Here is an 18,667-nt window from a genome sequence, read left to right on the forward strand (position 1 = left end):
ATGATTGGGGTTCAAAACCTTTTCGGATCCTCAATTATTAGTTCTCTCATCCATCTATTCTACTTTTTGTGCAACAATCTCTCAAGAACATCAAGGTAGAAGGGTGGGCAACATATGTGTTCAAGAAAAAAAACTAAAAAGATTGAAGTTAGAGCTTAAAGATGGAATGTATAGGTGTTTGGTGATGTGAAAAATAAACAAGGTTGTGTTGTTAAGGAGATTAGAGACTTGGATTCTAAAGATGAGGTAAGACTTATAACAAAGCAAGAGAAAGATATAAGGAAGAAAATGGTAGATGAATTTGGGTGTCTATCAAGAAGGCATGAGTCATTGTAGTATCAAAAATCCATAGTAAGTTAGTTGAGAGAAGGGGATGAAAACTCCAAGTTTTTTCACAAGGTGGTAAATTGGCATAAAAGAACACATGTTTTGAAGGGGATATACATAAATGGTAGATAGAAAAAGGAACCAGTGAGAGTTAAGGAGGAAGTGAAGATGTTCTTTGAAGCAAAATTCAAAGAGCAAGAGGGTAGTGCTATTTCACTTGATGGTGTCCCCTTTGCTTCTATTGATCACAACAATAACTATTTGTTGGTGGCTAAATTTTTGGAAGAGGAAATGAGACAATCAATATGGGAATGTGATGGTGATAAATTTCCTGGTCTTGATGACTACAACTTTCACTTCATCCGATCTTGCTGGGAATTACTCAAGGAGGACATTCTAAAGGTGATGAAGGAGTTTCATAGAAAGGAAATATTGCCTAGAGGCTCCAATGCAACTATTTTGGCACATATTCCTAAGATTGAGAGTCCTATTGGTTTGAATGATTATAGACCTATATCCCTAGCTTGTTAGTTTTCTATACAAGGTAGTGGCAAAAGTCTTGTCTAATAGACTGAAGAGAGTGTTGCATAAGGTGGTTCATAAGTCACAATCAACTTTTTTTGGGGTGGGGGTGGGGGGATATGTTGGATGGGGGTGGTTATAGCAAATGAGGTAATTTGGAAGGTAAAAGTGAAGAGGAAAGAGTGCATCATTTTTAAGGTAGACTTCGAGAAAATATATGACTCTGTCAAATGGTCTTTCTTATACTACATGTTGAAGAGATGTGACTTTTGTTACAAGTGGATAACCTGTACGAAAGGTTGTGTTGAGTCTTCGACTATTTCATTTCTAGTTAATGGGATTCCAACCTAAGAGTTTGAAAATCAGAGGGGGTTTAAGGCAAGCAATCCACTAGCACCGTTCTTGTTCCTTTTAGTGGCAGAAGGTCTTGTTGACCTAGTGAGAAATGCAGTGTCAAAAGGAATACTGATGGGTTGTGGGGTGGATGATGTGGCACTACTAATTTCCTCCTTACAATTTGCAGATGATGTGCTACTTTTTGGACAACCAAAGGTCAACAATGTTTTCACTTGGAAAGCTATCCTCAGAAGCTTTGAACTGATGGCGAGTCTAAAGGTGAATTTCCATAAAAGCAAGCTGGCAGAAGTATGAGTCAAGAAGGAAATCATGCATAAATTTTCTTCCATTCTAAATTGTTAGTTGATGAAAGTTCCCTTTGTATATCTAGGCATCCTTGTGGGGGCCAATTTTAGAAGAGTGGATACTTGGAAACCAGTGGTGGAGAAAATCTCAAGGAAACTTGCCTCTTGGAAACATAAGCTTTTATCCTTTGGTGGTAGAGTGTGTCTCATTAAGTTGGTGTTATCATCAATGCCTATGTTTTGTTTTTCACTTCATAAAGTGCCTACAGAGGTCATTAATGAAATTGCTAAGCTATAAAGGGGGTTTTGTGGGGGGTAAAAAAGGATGAGAAAAAATTATGTTGGGTAAGTTGGCACTAAATTTGTTGTTCAAATGAGTGTGGTGGCTTGGAAATTAAAGACCTTAAAAGTTTTATTAAAGTTTTTTTAGCAAATTGGATGCGGAGGTTTATTAATGAACATGATTCTATATGGGTTAGAATTTTAAAAGAGAGAACTGGTCTGGGGGTGGATTTTATGCATAATCCATCAACACCATCATGCTAGGAAGATGTGTATGAGGTGTGATAAAAAGATCACCGACAAGATTGGTTTTGGAAAGCTTTGAAGCAAAAGGTTGGCAATGGAGGAGACACACTCTTTTGGAAAGATGTATGGCCAGGGAAGAGGAAATTGGAATTAAATTCAGCAGATTGCTTTCGATATCAACACAATCAAATTGTTGTATAAATGAAGTTGGTAGGTGGGTAATAGGGAGTGGAAGTGGGATTTACATTGGAAAAGAAATCTATTTATATAGGAAAATCATTTAATAAATGGTTTTCTCAATTCATTAGATTTAGTGAGGTTAATTAGGGATGAGAATGATTCTTGGTGTTAGGAGGATTTAGATATGTATACTGTGAAGATGACATATGAACTATTGCAAAGAGTTCCACATATCTCAATCTTGCAAACAATTATAGTGTCTTAAAGCACCTTCCATGAATTTAGCTTTCAGATGGAGGATTGCATTGTCCAAAGTTCCAACATTAACCAACCTTAAACACATATTGATTTTGGGACATAGTGAGGATTCAAAATGTCAGATTAGGTGCAGGAAGGGATGCAAGGTTGATGTGGTCTAATGTCTAGCTTGTAGTGATCTGTACAATCTAGTTATAGAGAAATGATATAGTTTTTAGTGAGGGTAATTTATGCATGGAAAACATGTTGGAGATTATTAGGAGGTCGTGGAAATGGAATACGACATAGTTGAAAGGATTTCATTATTTTATGTATGATTGGTCCTTCAATGTTAGATCTGTGATGCAATAGAGCTAGACAATAATTGAAACCTGTTGGCATGCATATATCATGAATTTTCTGGTTATGTGTCCTATAAAGTAGGCAATACAAAGGGAGAGGATGTCTTTCTCAAGAGGAGGAGGGTGGTGATTTTAATGTCTGATGTTGCATGCGGATCAACACCATTGGGTAGTTTATGGCATATGGTTCATCAACAACAAATGTCTAGAAATGATTTTATTAAGATATCCTTTCCTTTGAGTTCTATTAGAAATTATCCTCTTTCGAGCGACTAATCCCTAAAACTGATGCATATAAGACCTTCCTTGTATTTATACTAAGGATTACCCTCTTTCGAGCGCCTAACCCTTAAAGATGATGCAAGGATGAATGATACATGAAATTAAAATAAGAAAGAATAATAGGAAAGAAAACACCTATTTGCATTGATAGATATGAAGCATACAATACATCTTTTGGCTTCTTAGGCCTGCTAGGCCCTAACTAAGGGGGTTTAGCATCTCATTGTCATGAGAGGCTTTACAGTTTAGGGGCTGATGTGGATAAAAGAAGAGGAATAGATAGAGGAGGAGAAGGGGATAATGAACATAGATAGAGGGTTTCCCCTATTAAAGATGCTCAGGCTTATGATGTATTCATTAGAGAGCTCTGAGTCACCGGGGTGGTCTAGGGGTTGGTATCCCGGTGTGTATTTCTCCTTTGCTTCCTACTCCCTTTATAGGCCTAAGGTAGCTTAATTTCCACGCGACTTCGCGCTAAGCGCGCCTTTGGGCTTCTTCGTGGGCCATCTTCATGCTAAGCGAGGAGCTGCGCTGGGCCTGTCTTGTGTGCTAAGCGAGTTGTCCCAATCTTCAACTTTTTCTTGAAGACTTTTTCTTCAAATTTTTGCATCAATTTTCCTTCAAAGCACTTGAAATTTTCTTCTTTTAAATTCTGCTAATAAAAAACTACAAAGATATTAATTTCTTTATTATTTCATTAAAAACAATAATAAAGTAAAGAAATTACAATCATTCTTAGCCAAAATTGACTACCAAATTAACTCAAATTTCACAGTTATCACTTATATCCTCTGTTTCCTCCACTATCTTCACCACCATGGTAGTACCACACAACAACATATTCATGTAATCCCTGGTTCACACCATTAATGGGATACCCATGCATATGATCCATGCCATTCTATTCCCTGGAACTATGGTGGGATTCCTTTTTTCCAATGATAGAAACAAAGACCAAATTCCATGAATTTTGCCTTTATTAATCTTTTCCCTCATACCATCATCTACACCCCCAACAAGAACCATATCATCTCCCTATTACCTCCTAATAAGCATACGTCTTCAATTGTCAAACATAGTAATGTCCTTTAACTTCCCCACCCAACAACCCTCTAACCTTGCTAAGTATCTTTTATTTGTTTCCACCCATGCCCTTCATTGTTGCTTCTATTGGTTCCCTTGACTTTCATCTCTAAGTGTGTTGTTGTCCCCTTTGTCCAAGACCACACTTTGGTGGTTTTTCCCTTAGAGATGCATTTTGATTGCTCTTGGTTTTGCTTGGATCGATGCTTGAAACATGATTAGTCACCTACTTCTTTTTGTTCTCCTTGTTCATCACTTCTTTGTTGTGGTCCTTCATATGCACCTCCGTACTGCTTCCCCTTCATATAGAATCCCAAATCATCATATTTCCTCCTTTTGTACTCTTGGAGATTCACATGCATCTTAACATTACGAATAACAGTTTGTTCCAGTTGCCTTTCCAATTTCAAAGCATTTTCCACACCTTTAAATCTTAGAAAGCCAAACATGTGATCCCATCTATTTCTTCTCTCCACAATCACCAAATCACATATTTTTTTCCCTATTGTCGAAAGGTTCCCCATAAATCTGATGCCTTGAAATCCTCTAGAAATCTTGAAAAGAAAATCGTGGATACGTTCCCCTAATTTCTTCCAATTGTTTGCTTCCATTTTCCTTTTGCTCGTGCAACTCCTTGTCTCTATGATTCCCCCATTCTCCATCTCATAGCAAAAATGAGGGTATCACATCGTCAAAGTTGCCAATCAGTTCGCTGCTGACAGATATGTACTGTTTGGTTTGGAATTCATTTAGTCTAAACTTGTTAATTGATCTGTGGATTCGATACCACCACAAATTGTAGAAAAAATAAAAAATGCAAGAAAACCTCTTTCTCTCATCAAAATTTACTACTAAAATACCCAAGTGCAACTCCTCTTCACACACAAGGAAAAAACAACCACACAACATGTGATAACAATTGTCTTTTGAATATGATTTTAGAATTTCGTCCAAAGGATGAACCCAATATCACTTGAAAAACAAACACACCCACCACCTACCACTTGTTTGATCAAATGCCCAAGTCACGAAGAGATGCAAAACGATAAGTATGGGTTATCATTTCCTTGACAACTCATCATCATATAAAAAAGAACTAGCAACCAGCCAACCCGATTATCGCAATCTACCCTTCAGCGGGAGGGCGTCTTCCAAAAAGGAAAACGCGCGGGAGTCGCCACCAACGTTTATTCGAGAAAAATGTTAGAAAAACCAAAAAAGGGTTTGTGAATTTTAAGAATAAGGGTTCGAGAGTTGTTTACGTGCGGGGAAGGTATTAGCACCCCACGCGTCCGTCACAAGGGACGAAAACCTTTAATCTAGTGTGCAAAATCATGGCTTCAATATTTATTTATTTATTTTCCCTTTTTTACGTTTTTACTTTTTGGGGTCGACAAGAGTGTTGCCCTTGCTCCTACAAATCCTCAAGTGCGATGAGGAACTCAGACCTACATAGTTTTTTACAAGCGAAAAAAAGTTGTGTGTTGAGTTGATTTTAAATTTTTAAAAGGTTCATTTCAACCAAAAAAAATAAAAGAGACCGTTAAGGCGTTGGACCTTGAATGGATTCAAGCGACTTTTGTGGATAAAAACTCAATTCATGTTGATTTCATTATGGTTTCACTTATTTACTTTGAATCTCATTAAAAGACGATTTGAGATGTAAATGATCGGTCAAAACTCACTTTACAAGAAGAAAAGGGATTACTGATGATAGAAGAATGAGATGAAGATGTACAAAGCAACAAAGAGGACCTCTAAGGGTGCATAGATTGTATCCAAATGCGTAAAAGAAATACTAACCGAATGACGAACGAAGAACACCAAACGAAGAACGATGTAGAAGTCGATTACGGTTGCAATTCGGTAGCGTCTCGACCTCATTTTTCTCTTTTTTCTTCTCATTCTCTTCAAAATTCAGTGAAATCTTTCAATGTTTGAAAGCTGAACCCTTTCTTCAACCCTCCTTATGCTTATTTATAGGAAATGAGGGGACTTGGTTGATCTGCAGCTCGCCCAGGCATTAACCTGAAGTAACCTTGCTCTGCCAAGCGAGCTGATTACTTCACCCCTAAGCTATTTGGGGGCTGGCTTGCCTGGGTGAGCCAGGGGTTAGAAAAAGCTTTAAAATGACCCTTTTGCCCTCCTTTTTTGGGTATTTTATGCATTCTTTACCGAAACATTGAATAATCTTTCGTCTTGCACGACTGGTATCGAACAGCTCAATTCGGCTAGCAAGAATCAAAATGTTGGCGAATGATAGTCCCTAGACGAAATTAGGGTCTGACACCAACCAACTACAAAGCCAAATAAAAAATCTAACAATAATCCAATTGAGATCTAGCTACCCAATAGCAAAAGAAGAAAAACGAAGAACACCCATATTTTTTTATATTTCAATGAAATCTGAAATTGATTGAGGGGTTTTGCTCCTCACTTCCAGACGATCAAAACATGACCTTGCTTGATTTCGTCATGGGTATTGGTAAATTGAAGCGGATCATGTTGTGGGCCAAACACAACCCACTTGTTGTTTTGGGAAAGGAAGATGAACTTTTGCAACTCTAAGCCAACATGCCATCATTGTGTTTTTCAGGGTGAGGGAGGAATGGATGCCAATGAAGTTGACGATGCCGATGACAAAGATGGTGAGACCGTTGGAGTAGCAAGGGTTTGGTGAATGACCATGATACATGAAAATGGAGGTTTGAGATGGTTTGGAGGGGAGACATGACATATGTCCACTCCTTAAGGCATAGTCATGTTACACATAGGTTCGGTTATAACCGAACCTAAATCTCAGGCAAAAACCAAAATAGTTGCTTAGTCAGTAGTAAGTATAATTATCATAATGCTTTACTTACTTTTTTTTGTTGAAAGAGATAATTTACTTACTTGTTTACCATTTAATATACATATATCTAAAATTACAATTAAAATCAAAGAGAAAAACATTTTCTTAATTTAACTAGACATAGCTTACATCTCCCAGTGGAAAACTATAGAAGAATGCATGCTTTGCCTGTCATTAAATGACACCACCCTCCCTTTTTCGTTATTAATTGAGTTGCATTGTCTAGGAAAGCTTCAATAATGACTTTGTTATTAAAGTGAAACTTTATTTTATATATTTATTTTGAAGTTCAAGATATAATTTGAAAGAAATATTAATAATACACTTTTAACATATTCTTTTAAACTACCTAAAACAAACATATTCATTTAAATATGTTTTTTTATTATCAGTTAAAATTTATTGAAAATACAGTTTAACAAATTTTATTAATAAATCTGTCTCTTAAGTTTTCAATAAATTCTAATAAATAAAAATATGAATAAAAGAAAGATATATGTTTAAAAATCTGTTAGCTTCTGAATTTAACTTTGCAACATTTAACCCATCAAAGAGAAAGAAGAACATATATAATAGTTCAAATTTTAGATATAATTTTATAAAAAAACAAAAATATTTTAGAAATATTTTTTTTTCCAGAATCTCGAAGTAGTTAGGAAGCTATAAATCCTCTTTCCAGTTCCATGTTCCAAACTCGGGCATGGCCAGTGACACTAATTTTACACTCTTTTCTGTGTTGCAAAAGACGCATCTCTGCATGGTTGATTTAGTCATATTTGAATACTGACTTGTTGAAAGGTTGTTGGGTGGTTACTGCAACTCACTACCAACCAGACAAACCAAAACCCACTGTCAATTACGCCATTTTTTTTCTTCTTTTCATTATACAATGCGAAAAACCAACACCGTTTCTTCTTCCACGAGCTCTTCAACCTTCGCATTCAACAACGACACCTCATCACTCTCTTCATTCTCATTCATTCCCTCACACCGTCGCCACCATGTTGCGCTCTCTCTGGCGATCCATCGATCGCTTCTCTTTTCAACACTTCCAGTAAGTGATTGATGAATCGATTTTTTTTCCCGCCATTGCTTCGTCCGAATTTGCCTCGTTAGGTTTCGTTGTGAGATTTCACTTTTGTAATTAACTTAATTAACGTAAATTTTTGTGACAAATTGAATTTCTATGATGCATGTTGTGGTTGTTCTTGTCCAGTAAGTGTATAATCAAATTTCCGTCATTGCTTCATTCGAGTTTGCCTTGTTAGGGATCGGTGTGAGATTTTGTTGCAATTTTTCATAATTAACTTAACTATTCGTAAATTTTGGTGACGAATTGAATTTATACAATGCATGTTGAGGTTGTTCTTGTCTTTAGAGTGTGAACTTTTTAAAATAATACAGTGAATTATTTTTCGGTGCTGATGGATTTTAATGTCGTTGATGCGGTTACAGATATGTAATCAACGAACTGCAGAAAATCAAAGTTGTGGACCAGAATAACAGGGTAACATGCATCAATTTGTGTGTGCGTCTTCTTTTGCTTGAGAAAACCGCGATGCACTTATGCATGCTATTTCTTGCAGGAGCTTGTGGTGGATTTGTTGCAATCTGTTGTGGAGATTGTGACTTATGGTTATAGACAAGATCCTCAAATTTTTGAGTATGAATCTGTGGTAGAGATTTCATTCTTTCTTCTTCAGTTGGTGTTGTTTTTTGGACGTGGTTTTTATAATTGTGACTGATTGTAAATATTTAGGTGTTTCATGGAACGACAAGTGCTGGCGGACTTTGTTCGCATACTTAAGATTAGTCAAGATTCGAAAATTGAGGGGCCACTGCTTCAGTATTTGAGTATAATGATTCAAAACATGGATAGTGAACATGCAATTTGTAAGATACTAAGATGGTTGATATTATGTTGACATCTCTGGTTAAGCTCATTGACTTCTGAGTTTTACTTGTGTATGCATACTTAGTTGATATTTACAAGAAGTATTCATTTTACAAAACATAGTGTCACCCTTAAGTCCTTGTCTCCTTGGGTAAGTACTGGTACTTAACATAAATTGGTGTTCCTTATTTGCATGGTGCAGTTTATTGTGTCAGCAATGGTTATATCAACAACATTATTTTGCATCCCTACAAATTTGATGGGGGAGATCTAGCTCTATACTATGTTTCTTTCCTAAGGTTAATCCTTTCCTCCTCTCCTTTGCATCTCTCTTTATCACTAAACATTTGTTGTGAGTTTTCCCTGCTTGTTTAAAGACGTGAAGTTATATGTTCAACATTTTTTTCTCCTTTTTTATTTATTTGTTTTGAATAGTGTTGGAAAAAGTGGAAATTTTGTAATTCTGATATGTTGTTTCACATATTTCTTTCTTTCATGTTATAGTAATTTATAGAATAAATTAAAATTTTGTTTGTTTCTTCATACAGGGCAATTAGCAATAAAATAAACAGAGACACACTTTGCCTTCTTGTGAATGTTCAGGGGGTAAGTTCAAAACAATAAATTTAATGTTTAGTTGCTGTCTGTTAGATCAAGATCATTATCTTCCCACTTTGGATAAAACACAAGGCTTGAATTATTTTATGGTTGCACTTATTAGGCTGCAGCTGTTTAACTTTTTTCAGTCGATCAATAATCTCGTTAGCAAAGATAATGTAATATTATTTTCAGTCAATCAATAATCACTTGTGAATGCAATGTGAAGGGGGAACAATCATCATCAGTTGATTTTTACTAGATGTAAAGACTGTTTTTTTTTTCGTCCAGCAGAATTCGGCAAAAGTATTTTAATATTCTTTGTTTCAACATTCAACTGCAGGATGTTGTAGTCTCTTTTCCCTTCTACACTGAAGCTCCAAGATTTGCTCAGCATGAAGAAAAGATTATTCAGACAGCTATACTGCTTTAGTTCTGAACATCTACAATGGTATTCCACTGCTATTTGAATTGCTTACAAGTTGTAAGCATGCTTTAGTGCAATAGATTACTGAAGTTTGTAACATTTTTTATCTTGATTCTACAGTTAGTGATGACCTGGTCTATCAATTTATATCAATTTCTCCAGTTTCTGAATATTTCTCTGACCTGGTTCGCAGATTAAGCGATCTATGCTTTCACTTAGATGATTTTGTCTATGATAAAGGGTATGCTACTTGAATATTTTTTTTATCAAATAATTGTTGGTACTTTATAGGCATTAAAATAGTTCTAACTTATGGAGCTAACTGCCCTACACTGTAGCAAGAAAATGGACACTCAAAAATGAAGAAATGGGGTTATTCTTGAATCTGACGAAATTGCAGATGAACTGTACTACTTTAAAGACATTCTTAGTGTTGGCGAGCCTCATTTGACTAGACTGGTTACGGAAAATCTTCTGAATGGGCTTGTGTTTCCTTTACTATTCTCATTTATGGCTTCAAAGAATAAAAATGTGCGAGATGCAAAACTTTCCTGCAAACTAGTATGCCTTTAGTTTTAGTTTCTCTCTGCCTTTATATCATACATATATTAACTTTAGTGTTCAAGTCTGTTAATTATGATAGGGTAGTGCCCTCCAATTTGTGAATATTTAGGGATTTGACTCCTTTAAAGTGACATGTATAAAGTGAGAAAGTAAGAGTGTATCCATCCTTGATTTGAAATGAGTTTAATACAAGGTACTTTAATTAAAATCAAGGTGAACACACCCTTACTTTCTTACTTTATTCACCTTCTCTCTTTAGACAACCTATATCCAATATTTGATCTATACTCTATAGCATGAAAGAATGGGAATTTCCCCACATGGAATTCAATCTTTGTTTTTCTAAGATCCATGAATTTTGTTTTTATTTTAATTGAAAAGAGAGGAGAAAATCATCATTTAAATTAACCATAAAGTCCACTTCTTACGTTTAAGTAGTTCATTCAGTTTTTAGACTTAATCATTTTAGAAGAGAGAACTGTCGCACCATCATAATTGAATAATTTTGTCTCTCTTGTACTTGTATTTTTCATGCTTCTTATAGTGTGCTAATAATAAAATTGAACAAAAATCTGATATGAAAGGAAAGAAACATGAAAATAAGCTTGGTGGAAACTCCTGCAATTGAGTTGCTTGTCACACTTGCATATTATTCCATATTTTTTTCATGTGATGTACTCATTAAAACTATAATCTTTTCCCCATGGATCTGATTTGTCTGCTACAACTTTGCTATATATCATATCCCGCCTTCTTCAGGTTGTTGGTGGAAGAAGCATGATTAATAATGTGGCTGATGTTATCTTGTATCATATATACACAAACTTGTAGAAGAAGATTTTAAGGCTTGCAGAGAGAGAGCATGAGAGAGAGTGAGAGAGAGAGAGAGACTGAGAGAGAGCAAGAGAGTGGGAGAGACCAAGAGAGCTCGAGAGAAGGTGAGAATGGGTGGGTAAGAGTTAAGCATAGGACCCAAACCAAAGAGCGTAACAGTGAGAAGGTGAGAGAGGATCCTCATCGTAGACATGCCGGGAACAGGCAAGGGCAAGGACAGAGCTATGGTAGAGCTAATTGGAGGAGCAGAAAAAACATAACATCGTTCTACTTTACCCGATTCCCTGACGACACGACGGAGGAAGAACTATGGTACCACTTCAAAGTGTTTGGTGCCGTAAGGGAAATCTTTATTGCTAAGAACATAAACAAGCATGGTAGGAGGTTCGGTTTTGTTAGATTTGAAGGTGTCGAGAACGCACAGAAGTTGGAGTGGACACTAGATAACATCGTGTTTGGCGGTCTCAAGATGCACGTAAATATTCCAAAATTTGGAAGAAACAAAGTTGTGAAGCCAATCTCGGTCACGAACAAGGTGAGGCAGGACGTGCACAAAGAAGAAGCAATACCTCGCTATGTACAGCCTATATCGACCACACACCATGGGTCGTATGTGGAGGTAGTAGCGAGAAATAACACTGGTCCAGGATTAAGGAGAATCGCAGGTAATGCCAGCGGCCATAATGGTACATCGTGGTCTTCAGTGTACCTAGATATCCCAGAACCGTTGATGAAGAGGGCCAAAGAGGCGTGGGTGGGAAGATTGAAAAATCTGGCTATGTTTGACAGGGTAGAAGATGACCTATACTGGGATATCAGTGCCGACATATCGCCAAAATACATGGGTGCCGACATGGTCTTGTTGCAGGGCCTCTCCGACGAAGGTGCAGAGCTGATGATGCAGGAGGAAACAGAGGGAGGATCTACTCCTTTCCATTCTTTGGAGAAATGGAGCCCTAAGCTGCGCATAGGATACAGGCTGACATGGGTTTACTGCTGGGGATTACCACTCACGGCTTGGGACCCGCACCAGATCAGAAAGATAGTGGCCGCAATAGGAGACATGGTGGACGTCGACGACGCCGTCGAGTTGGTTAGAAGGATGGATAGGGTTCGGGTTCTCGTCAAAACACCGCGGCAGCCATACATACAACATGCAGTCAACGTGCATATACATGGGGAGGTGTATACTGTGCATGTTGTGGAAGAAAATGGTAACAGCTTTGACAATTGCTATGGCCGGAAGGGAAGTGTCTACAGCTCATCTGAAGAAGTAGAATCTGACGACAGTGAAGTCGGAACGCTAAACGGGATCAGCAACATTGAGTGGATGGCCGGCAAAGAGGTGGAGGTCACGGCGGTAGAGCCAAACGCCGAGGGGCAGAACCCATATAGCTTTACCTCGACGGCGAGCCCTGACTTTCGCATGCAAGGGCAGGGTCTCCATGAAGACATGATGGACGGAGCTCCCACTGCGGTCACGACGACGGTCGGCGATCAAGCTTCCCTTCCTGGAACCCAGAATCCCGTCGGAGCTTCTTTATCCAGCAGACAAAAAAAGAACGTCCCCCCAAAGGATAAAGCTATTATCCGCTGTGCAAACTCTCCAACGGTCAACGGGCAGCCATCAAACAGCGGTACTTGCCCATTGGATTCTGTCGTTACCTACCTTGCATGTGAGCGACAAGGAGACTTTCATGAAAAGGGCACTGCAGGCACAATTGGGATTCCAACCTCTGACGCAAAGGATGTTTTGGAGTCTGGAAGAGGAAAGCTTGAAGAGGAAGGGCAGCATGAGACTTTGGAGACTCATATTTCAAATTCAAATGGGTCACGTGATCAGGAAGGGGATTTTGCTGATGGGCTGGATCACGCTATCCACACCCCCCATGTTACTCACCCAAAACAGAACCTAAGCCCACCAGCAACCAAATGGCAAGTCTATTCACGTAAAAGGAGTTCCAAAAGGAAATCTATTTCGGGCCTTACACATGGATTGAATTTAATTGATGAAATGGATCCAGAGCCAAATAATCAAACCTCATCTCAGCCAGTGGAGGGTGTTGAAGACAACCATGGGCCCGAACAACTTGTAAGCACCAAGAACAACGACATTAGACCAACACAAATTCAACATGCAGAGACAAATTTTCTTCCCTCTAACATGCAGGAGGCAGCAGATATGTGGGAGTTGGTAAAGTCATTGGGGGTTACCAGTGGGTCTTCGCAAGGGGATCCTGCAACAAAAATAATGGACATGGAGACAAGAGATCGAGAAGAAGCACACAGATTGGGATGCAGGAGAGTTTCACAATGAATATAATCACATTCAATGTTAGAGGGTTGGGAAGGGGGCTCAAGTGGCCAGCAATTAGAAGACTGGTCAATAAACAAAAAATAGATATGATATGCTTACAAGAGACAAAAAAGGAAGTTATAAATAAATCCATGTGCCAAGCTTTGTGGGGGGATTCCGACGTTAGTTGGGAAGCACAACAAGCAACGAATTCAGCAGGTGGAATTCTATGCCTATGGAGTGAAAACAGCTTCAAGTTAGAAAGGAAGGTCATAGGGCAAGGCTTCATAATGCTGATAGGGAAATGGCACCAGGAGACACAACCAATTCATATCATTACAGTATACTCACCGTGTGATATTCAGCAAAAAAGAGTCCTATGGGAAAATATTAAACAGCTGAAAATTCAGAATCAAGGGGGGCTTTGGTGTATCCTGGGTGATTTTAATAATATCAGATTGGTGTCAGAAAGAGTGGGCAATTGCATTAGGGGTTGGGGAGAAAGCCACATAAATGAGTTTAATGAGTGGATTGGAGACTTGGAGGTCCAGGAAGTACCATGGGTGGGTAATCAGTTCACTTGGTTTAGGCCGAATGGTACCGCTAGGAGTAAGTTGGACAGATTCCTGGTGTCCCCCGAATGGCTCACCAAATGGCCTGCAAGTTCCCAGCAAACCTTGAACAGAAATTTTTCTGACCACTGTCCAATTATGCTCACATCTAAATTTGTTGATTGGGGTCCTAAACCTTTTAGGATCCTTGATTGCTGGCTATCGGACTTATCATTCAGGAAGGTGGTAGAAGAATCATGGAATGGTACTCAGCAAAGTGGTTGGGGTGGGTATGTGTTGAAAGAAAAAATTAAAAGACTGAAGCAAAGGCTAAAGGTATGGAATAAGGAACAATTTGGGGACACCTTCAAGAAATTCAAGAAAATTGAGGAAGATTTGAACATGTTGGAGGCAGAAGCAGCAAATAGACCTCTAACCCCCACTGAAATAGAAACCAGAAAGCACCTTCAGGAAGACTTATGGAGTGCAGCTCAATCACATGAGTCTTTACTCAGGCAGAAGGCAAGGTCTAAATGGATTAGGGAAGGGGATTGTAACACTAGATATTTTCATTTGGTAATGAATGCCAGACGCAGAAACAATTGCTTAAAAGGAGTGATGGTGGATGGATCTTGGATCGAAGAGCCATCAAGGGTCAAAGAGGAAGTCAGATCATTTTTCATGCGAAGATTTCAAGAACCAGATCAAGTCAGACCACGGTTGGATGATATACCTTTTCAGACCATAGAAAGCCATCAAAATGATATGTTGGAGGAGCGTTTCAAGGAAGAGGAGATAAGGAGGGCAGTGTGGGAATGCGGGGGCGAAAAAAGTCCAGGCCCAGATGGTCTTAATTTCAAGTTCATCAAAAGGTTCTGGTATCTAATTAGACCTGACATACTCAGATTCCTGGATGAATTCTACACAAATGGAAGTTTCCCAAAGGGTTGCAATGCATCATTTATAGCCCTCATTCCTAAGGTGCCAGAACCACAATCCTTGAATGATTTCAGACCTATCTCACTTATAGGTTGCATCTACAAGATAGTGGCAAAGATTCTGGCCAACCGCCTGAAGAAGGTGTTGCCTCTGATCATCGACGAAAGACAAACTGCTTTCATCGAAAGTAGGCATTTACTACACAGTGCGGTTATAGCAAATGAGGTTGTTGATGAAGCAAAAAAAGGCCACAAACCATGCATTGTGTTTAAAGTTGATTATGAGAAGGCTTACGACTCAGTGGCATGGGATTTCCTATTGTATATGCTGAGAAGAATGGGTTTTGGCCTCAAATGGATTAAGTGGATCGAGGGTTGCTTAAAATCTGCCTCTATCTCAGTTCTGGTGAATGGTAGTCCCTCATATGAGTTCACCCCGCAAAGAGGTTTACGGCAAGGGGATCCATTAGCACCCTTGTTATTTAACATTGTGGCTGAGGCTTTAAATGGGTTACTAAAGGCAGCTGTGGGAAGAAATCTGTATAGGGGATTCAAAGTGGGCTCAAATAATGTGGACGTCAGCATCCTTCAGTACGCAGATGACACAATATTTTTTGGGGAGGCTACTATGTTGAACGTAAAAGCAATCAAAGCAATATTGAGGGCTTTTGAACTTGTCTCGGGTCTTAAAATTAATTTCGCAAAAAGCAAATTCGGCGCATTTGGAATGACTGAGCAGTGGAAACTTGAAGCAGCAAATTATCTCAACTGTGGCTTGCTGTCCTTTCCTTTTACCTACCTTGGCATTCCTATTGGTGCAAATCCAAGAAGGAGCACTACGTGGGATCCTCTACTTACTAAGTGTGAGAGAAAATTAGCGAGATGGAAGCAAAGATACATCTCTTTTGGGGGGAGAGTGACTCTCATAAAATCTGTCTTAACATCCATTCCTATATATTTCTTTTCATTTTTCAGGGTTCCCAAAGTGGTGGTGAATAAGCTGGTTCGTTTACAGAGACAATTCCTATGGGGAGGCGCTGAGGATCATAACAAGATAGCTTGGGTAAAATGGGACACAGTGTGCCGCCCAAAAGAAAAAGGAGGGCTAGGAATCAAGGATGTGAACACTTTCAACATTGCATTGCTTGCAAAATGGAAGTGGAATTTATTTCAGCAACAAGGCGCCCTATGGGTTAGAGTATTGGAGTCCAAGTATGGAGGGTGGAGGAGCTTGCACGAGGCATCTAGGAATAATAAAGAATCTACTTGGTGGAAAGATTTAAAGCTGGCCCTACATCATCCAGATCATGGGGAGGCTTTGGCAAGGAGCATAGTGTGGAAGGTGGGTCGTGGCGATAAAATTAAATTTTGGGAGGATGATTGGATGGGGGGAGGAGGAGCACTAGCAGCTAAATATCCACGGCTGTACCTCATTTCTAATCAGCAAAATCATAATGTTCAGCAGATGAGGGTGTGCAAGGATTCGGGGTGGGAATGGGAGTTCTCTTGGAGGAGACCGCTGTTTGATAACGAGGTAGGTATGGCAATCTCATTTCTGAATGATGTGGACAGTATGCAGATTTATCCTCAAAGAGAAGACGCGTGGGTGTGGGAGGCAGATTCTAGTGGTCATTATTTTGCAAAAAGCGCTTATGACACGATGAGGGAGTTTCTACATGAAGGGACAGTGGACAAGGCTCATGAAGAATTGTGGAAGATAAAGGCACCAAGTAAAGTATTAGTGTTTGCCTGGAGGCTTCTTAGGGATCGTTTACCCACAAGAGCAAACCTTCACAGACGTCAAGTGGAAGTAAATGACTCGAGGTGCTATTTCTGTAACAGTTTTGAAGAAGATGCAGGCCACCTGTGTTTTCACTGCTGTAAAATCTCACCTTTATGGTGGGAATCGATGTCTTGGGTAAAAATTGTGGGTCCTTTCCCGCAAATCCCAAAGCATCATTTCCTCCAATTTATTAATGTGCTGCCTAAGGGTGTGATGGTTAATAGGTGGAAGAGCTGGTGGTTAGCTTTGAATTGGACCATATGGCAACAGCGGAATGCAATACTCTTCTCCAATGCTACTTTCAACGCCAACAAAATCATGGACGACGCAGTTTTTCTACTTTGGACATGGCTTTGCAATCTAGAAAAGGATTTTGGGACCAGCTTTAATCATTGGTCCAGCAATCTCAGTTTAGGTTTCACTTGTTAGTGGAGGGTCTCTCTTTACTGTAATTACAAAATATGTAATCCTGCTTTCCAAGATTTGGTTCCTATCTAGACTACCAAGTCTGATCTGGAACCATGACCTTGGCATCTCTAACTGTAATTTTGTACCTCTGGTACTCATCTAATACAAAGTATATATTTTTGCTGAGCAAAAAAAAAAAAAATCTTGTATCATATATTGAACTTAAATGTGAGTATTCCAAGTGAAGGGAATCCTTCTGATGTCCATGATGATGTTAGAACTTTTTCAAAGTGCTTGAATGAAGTGGAAAAAGTTATATGCATGAGTCAAATGGATCTGAGAGTATCAATGGGACCTATTTAAGTGCTAATTGGGAAGGTTTCATGTCTAGTTTCAATATTAATAGCTCAAACGGTGAAATTTGTTCCAAAAGGTTGGTGGTTTGTAGATTTTGTTATTGTTTTTTTCATCATAGACTTTATAGTGTTGAGACACTTTTGTTCTATCTTGTCCACCTTTTGTTTTTGTGTATGTGCCAGTGGGAGGACCTGTGGTGGTGGGGAGATCAAAGGAGAAATCTTGTTAGTTAGAAGGATTGGGATCCATAAAGGATAATGGTTGTTGATAAATGACTATGCCATATTAGAAATAATGTTATACAAAATGTGTTGCTGGTTGATGTCATAGTTTGTCCTAGTTGGATTTTGGTTTCCATTGATTGATTGAAGCTTTGCATAATCTAATCATCGACTTCATTCTAATATATTACTTAAGCTTTTGGGATTGTAGTTTGCTTTTCCTTCTTTTCTTATAAGCTTCATGATTATGTTAAGAGTTTCATGAGAAAGCTAGATCCCAAAATAAATGATGATTGTATTTTATCCAATTCAAATTTGATTTTTTTTTCTTGGTGAATTAATGCTTTTATGTTTTCATGAAGAACTTGTTCTTCAACAAGGGTTTGCAATGCAGCTCCTGACATCAGGAGGTAGCATTACTAAGGCAGATCATTAATGTATTAATGAGTGCAAGTTCATGAGCTTGTGTATCTAAATATACATAATGAAATTGCTTTTGTTGTAGGAGTGGAATCTTTGCTTTTGTTTTCTGTAAGGATCAAAGCATATTGTTAGCTTCAATATTTCTCTTGCTTATTCTGACTGAAAGTAAAGGTAGTGTTATTTTGTTCATTTATGTACCCTTACAATTGTCTTTTAGTAAATGACTGAGTTATTTGTTTCTATTTCATGCAAGTTTTGCAGATCTTGATTGTATCCTATCTCCAATGAGTGGGCCAAGTGAGAAGAGGTATGGATGGTAAGTATTGATGGATACATTCATTTGAATTGAAGAGGATCA

The 18,667-nt window shown here is 38.5% G+C and overlaps 2 protein-coding genes across 3 annotated transcripts; both read left to right on the forward strand.

The window, feature by feature from the left end:
* The first annotated feature begins 495 nt into the window (after window positions 1-495).
* On the forward strand, window positions 496-1,500 carry LOC102661567 (uncharacterized). Its single transcript, XM_006589799.1, has 2 exons — window positions 496-853; window positions 1,265-1,500. Exons 1-2 carry the CDS (start codon window positions 496-498, stop codon window positions 1,498-1,500), a joined length of 594 nt encoding a protein of 197 aa, XP_006589862.1.
* A 6,218-nt stretch (window positions 1,501-7,718) lies between these two features.
* On the forward strand, window positions 7,719-16,222 carry LOC102666080 (protein TRANSPARENT TESTA 9). Of its 2 annotated transcripts, none has more exons than XM_026124065.2 (8): window positions 7,719-8,070; window positions 8,472-8,523; window positions 8,603-8,679; window positions 8,776-8,909; window positions 9,113-9,209; window positions 9,459-9,516; window positions 9,851-9,958; window positions 16,093-16,222. In XM_026124065.2, the coding sequence occupies exons 1-7, from the start codon at window positions 8,018-8,020 to the stop codon at window positions 9,938-9,940; spliced, it is 561 nt and encodes a 186-aa protein (XP_025979850.1). In that variant the 5' UTR covers window positions 7,719-8,017; the 3' UTR covers window positions 9,941-9,958; window positions 16,093-16,222. The 2 variants fall into 2 exon arrangements, with proteins under 2 accessions (XP_025979850.1, XP_014618529.1); XM_014763043.3 differs by lacking the exon at window positions 16,093-16,222 and adding an exon at window positions 10,128-10,273.
* Window positions 16,223-18,667: the final 2,445 nt, after the last annotated feature.

Source organism: Glycine max, chromosome 10, assembly GCF_000004515.6.
Source record: "Glycine max cultivar Williams 82 chromosome 10, Glycine_max_v4.0, whole genome shotgun sequence".
NCBI lineage: Eukaryota > Viridiplantae > Streptophyta > Magnoliopsida > Fabales > Fabaceae > Glycine > Glycine max.

Excerpts from the sequence above, each read along its gene's own strand:
- LOC102666080 (XM_026124065.2), top strand. The coding sequence starts at position 8,018 with ATGTTGCGCTCTCTCTGGCGATCCATCGATCGCTTCTCTTTTCAACAC. Across the intron at positions 8,071-8,471 it reads TTCTCTTTTCAACACTTCCA|ATATGTAATCAACGAACTGC; the intron begins GTAAGTGATTGA and ends ATGCGGTTACAG. Across the intron at positions 8,680-8,775 it reads CAAGATCCTCAAATTTTTGA|GTGTTTCATGGAACGACAAG; the intron begins GTATGAATCTGT and ends GTAAATATTTAG.
- LOC102661567 (XM_006589799.1), top strand. The coding sequence starts at position 496 with ATGTTCTTTGAAGCAAAATTCAAAGAGCAAGAGGGTAGTGCTATTTCA. Across the intron at positions 854-1,264 it reads TAGACCTATATCCCTAGCTT|TGGCAGAAGGTCTTGTTGAC; the intron begins GTTAGTTTTCTA and ends TGTTCCTTTTAG.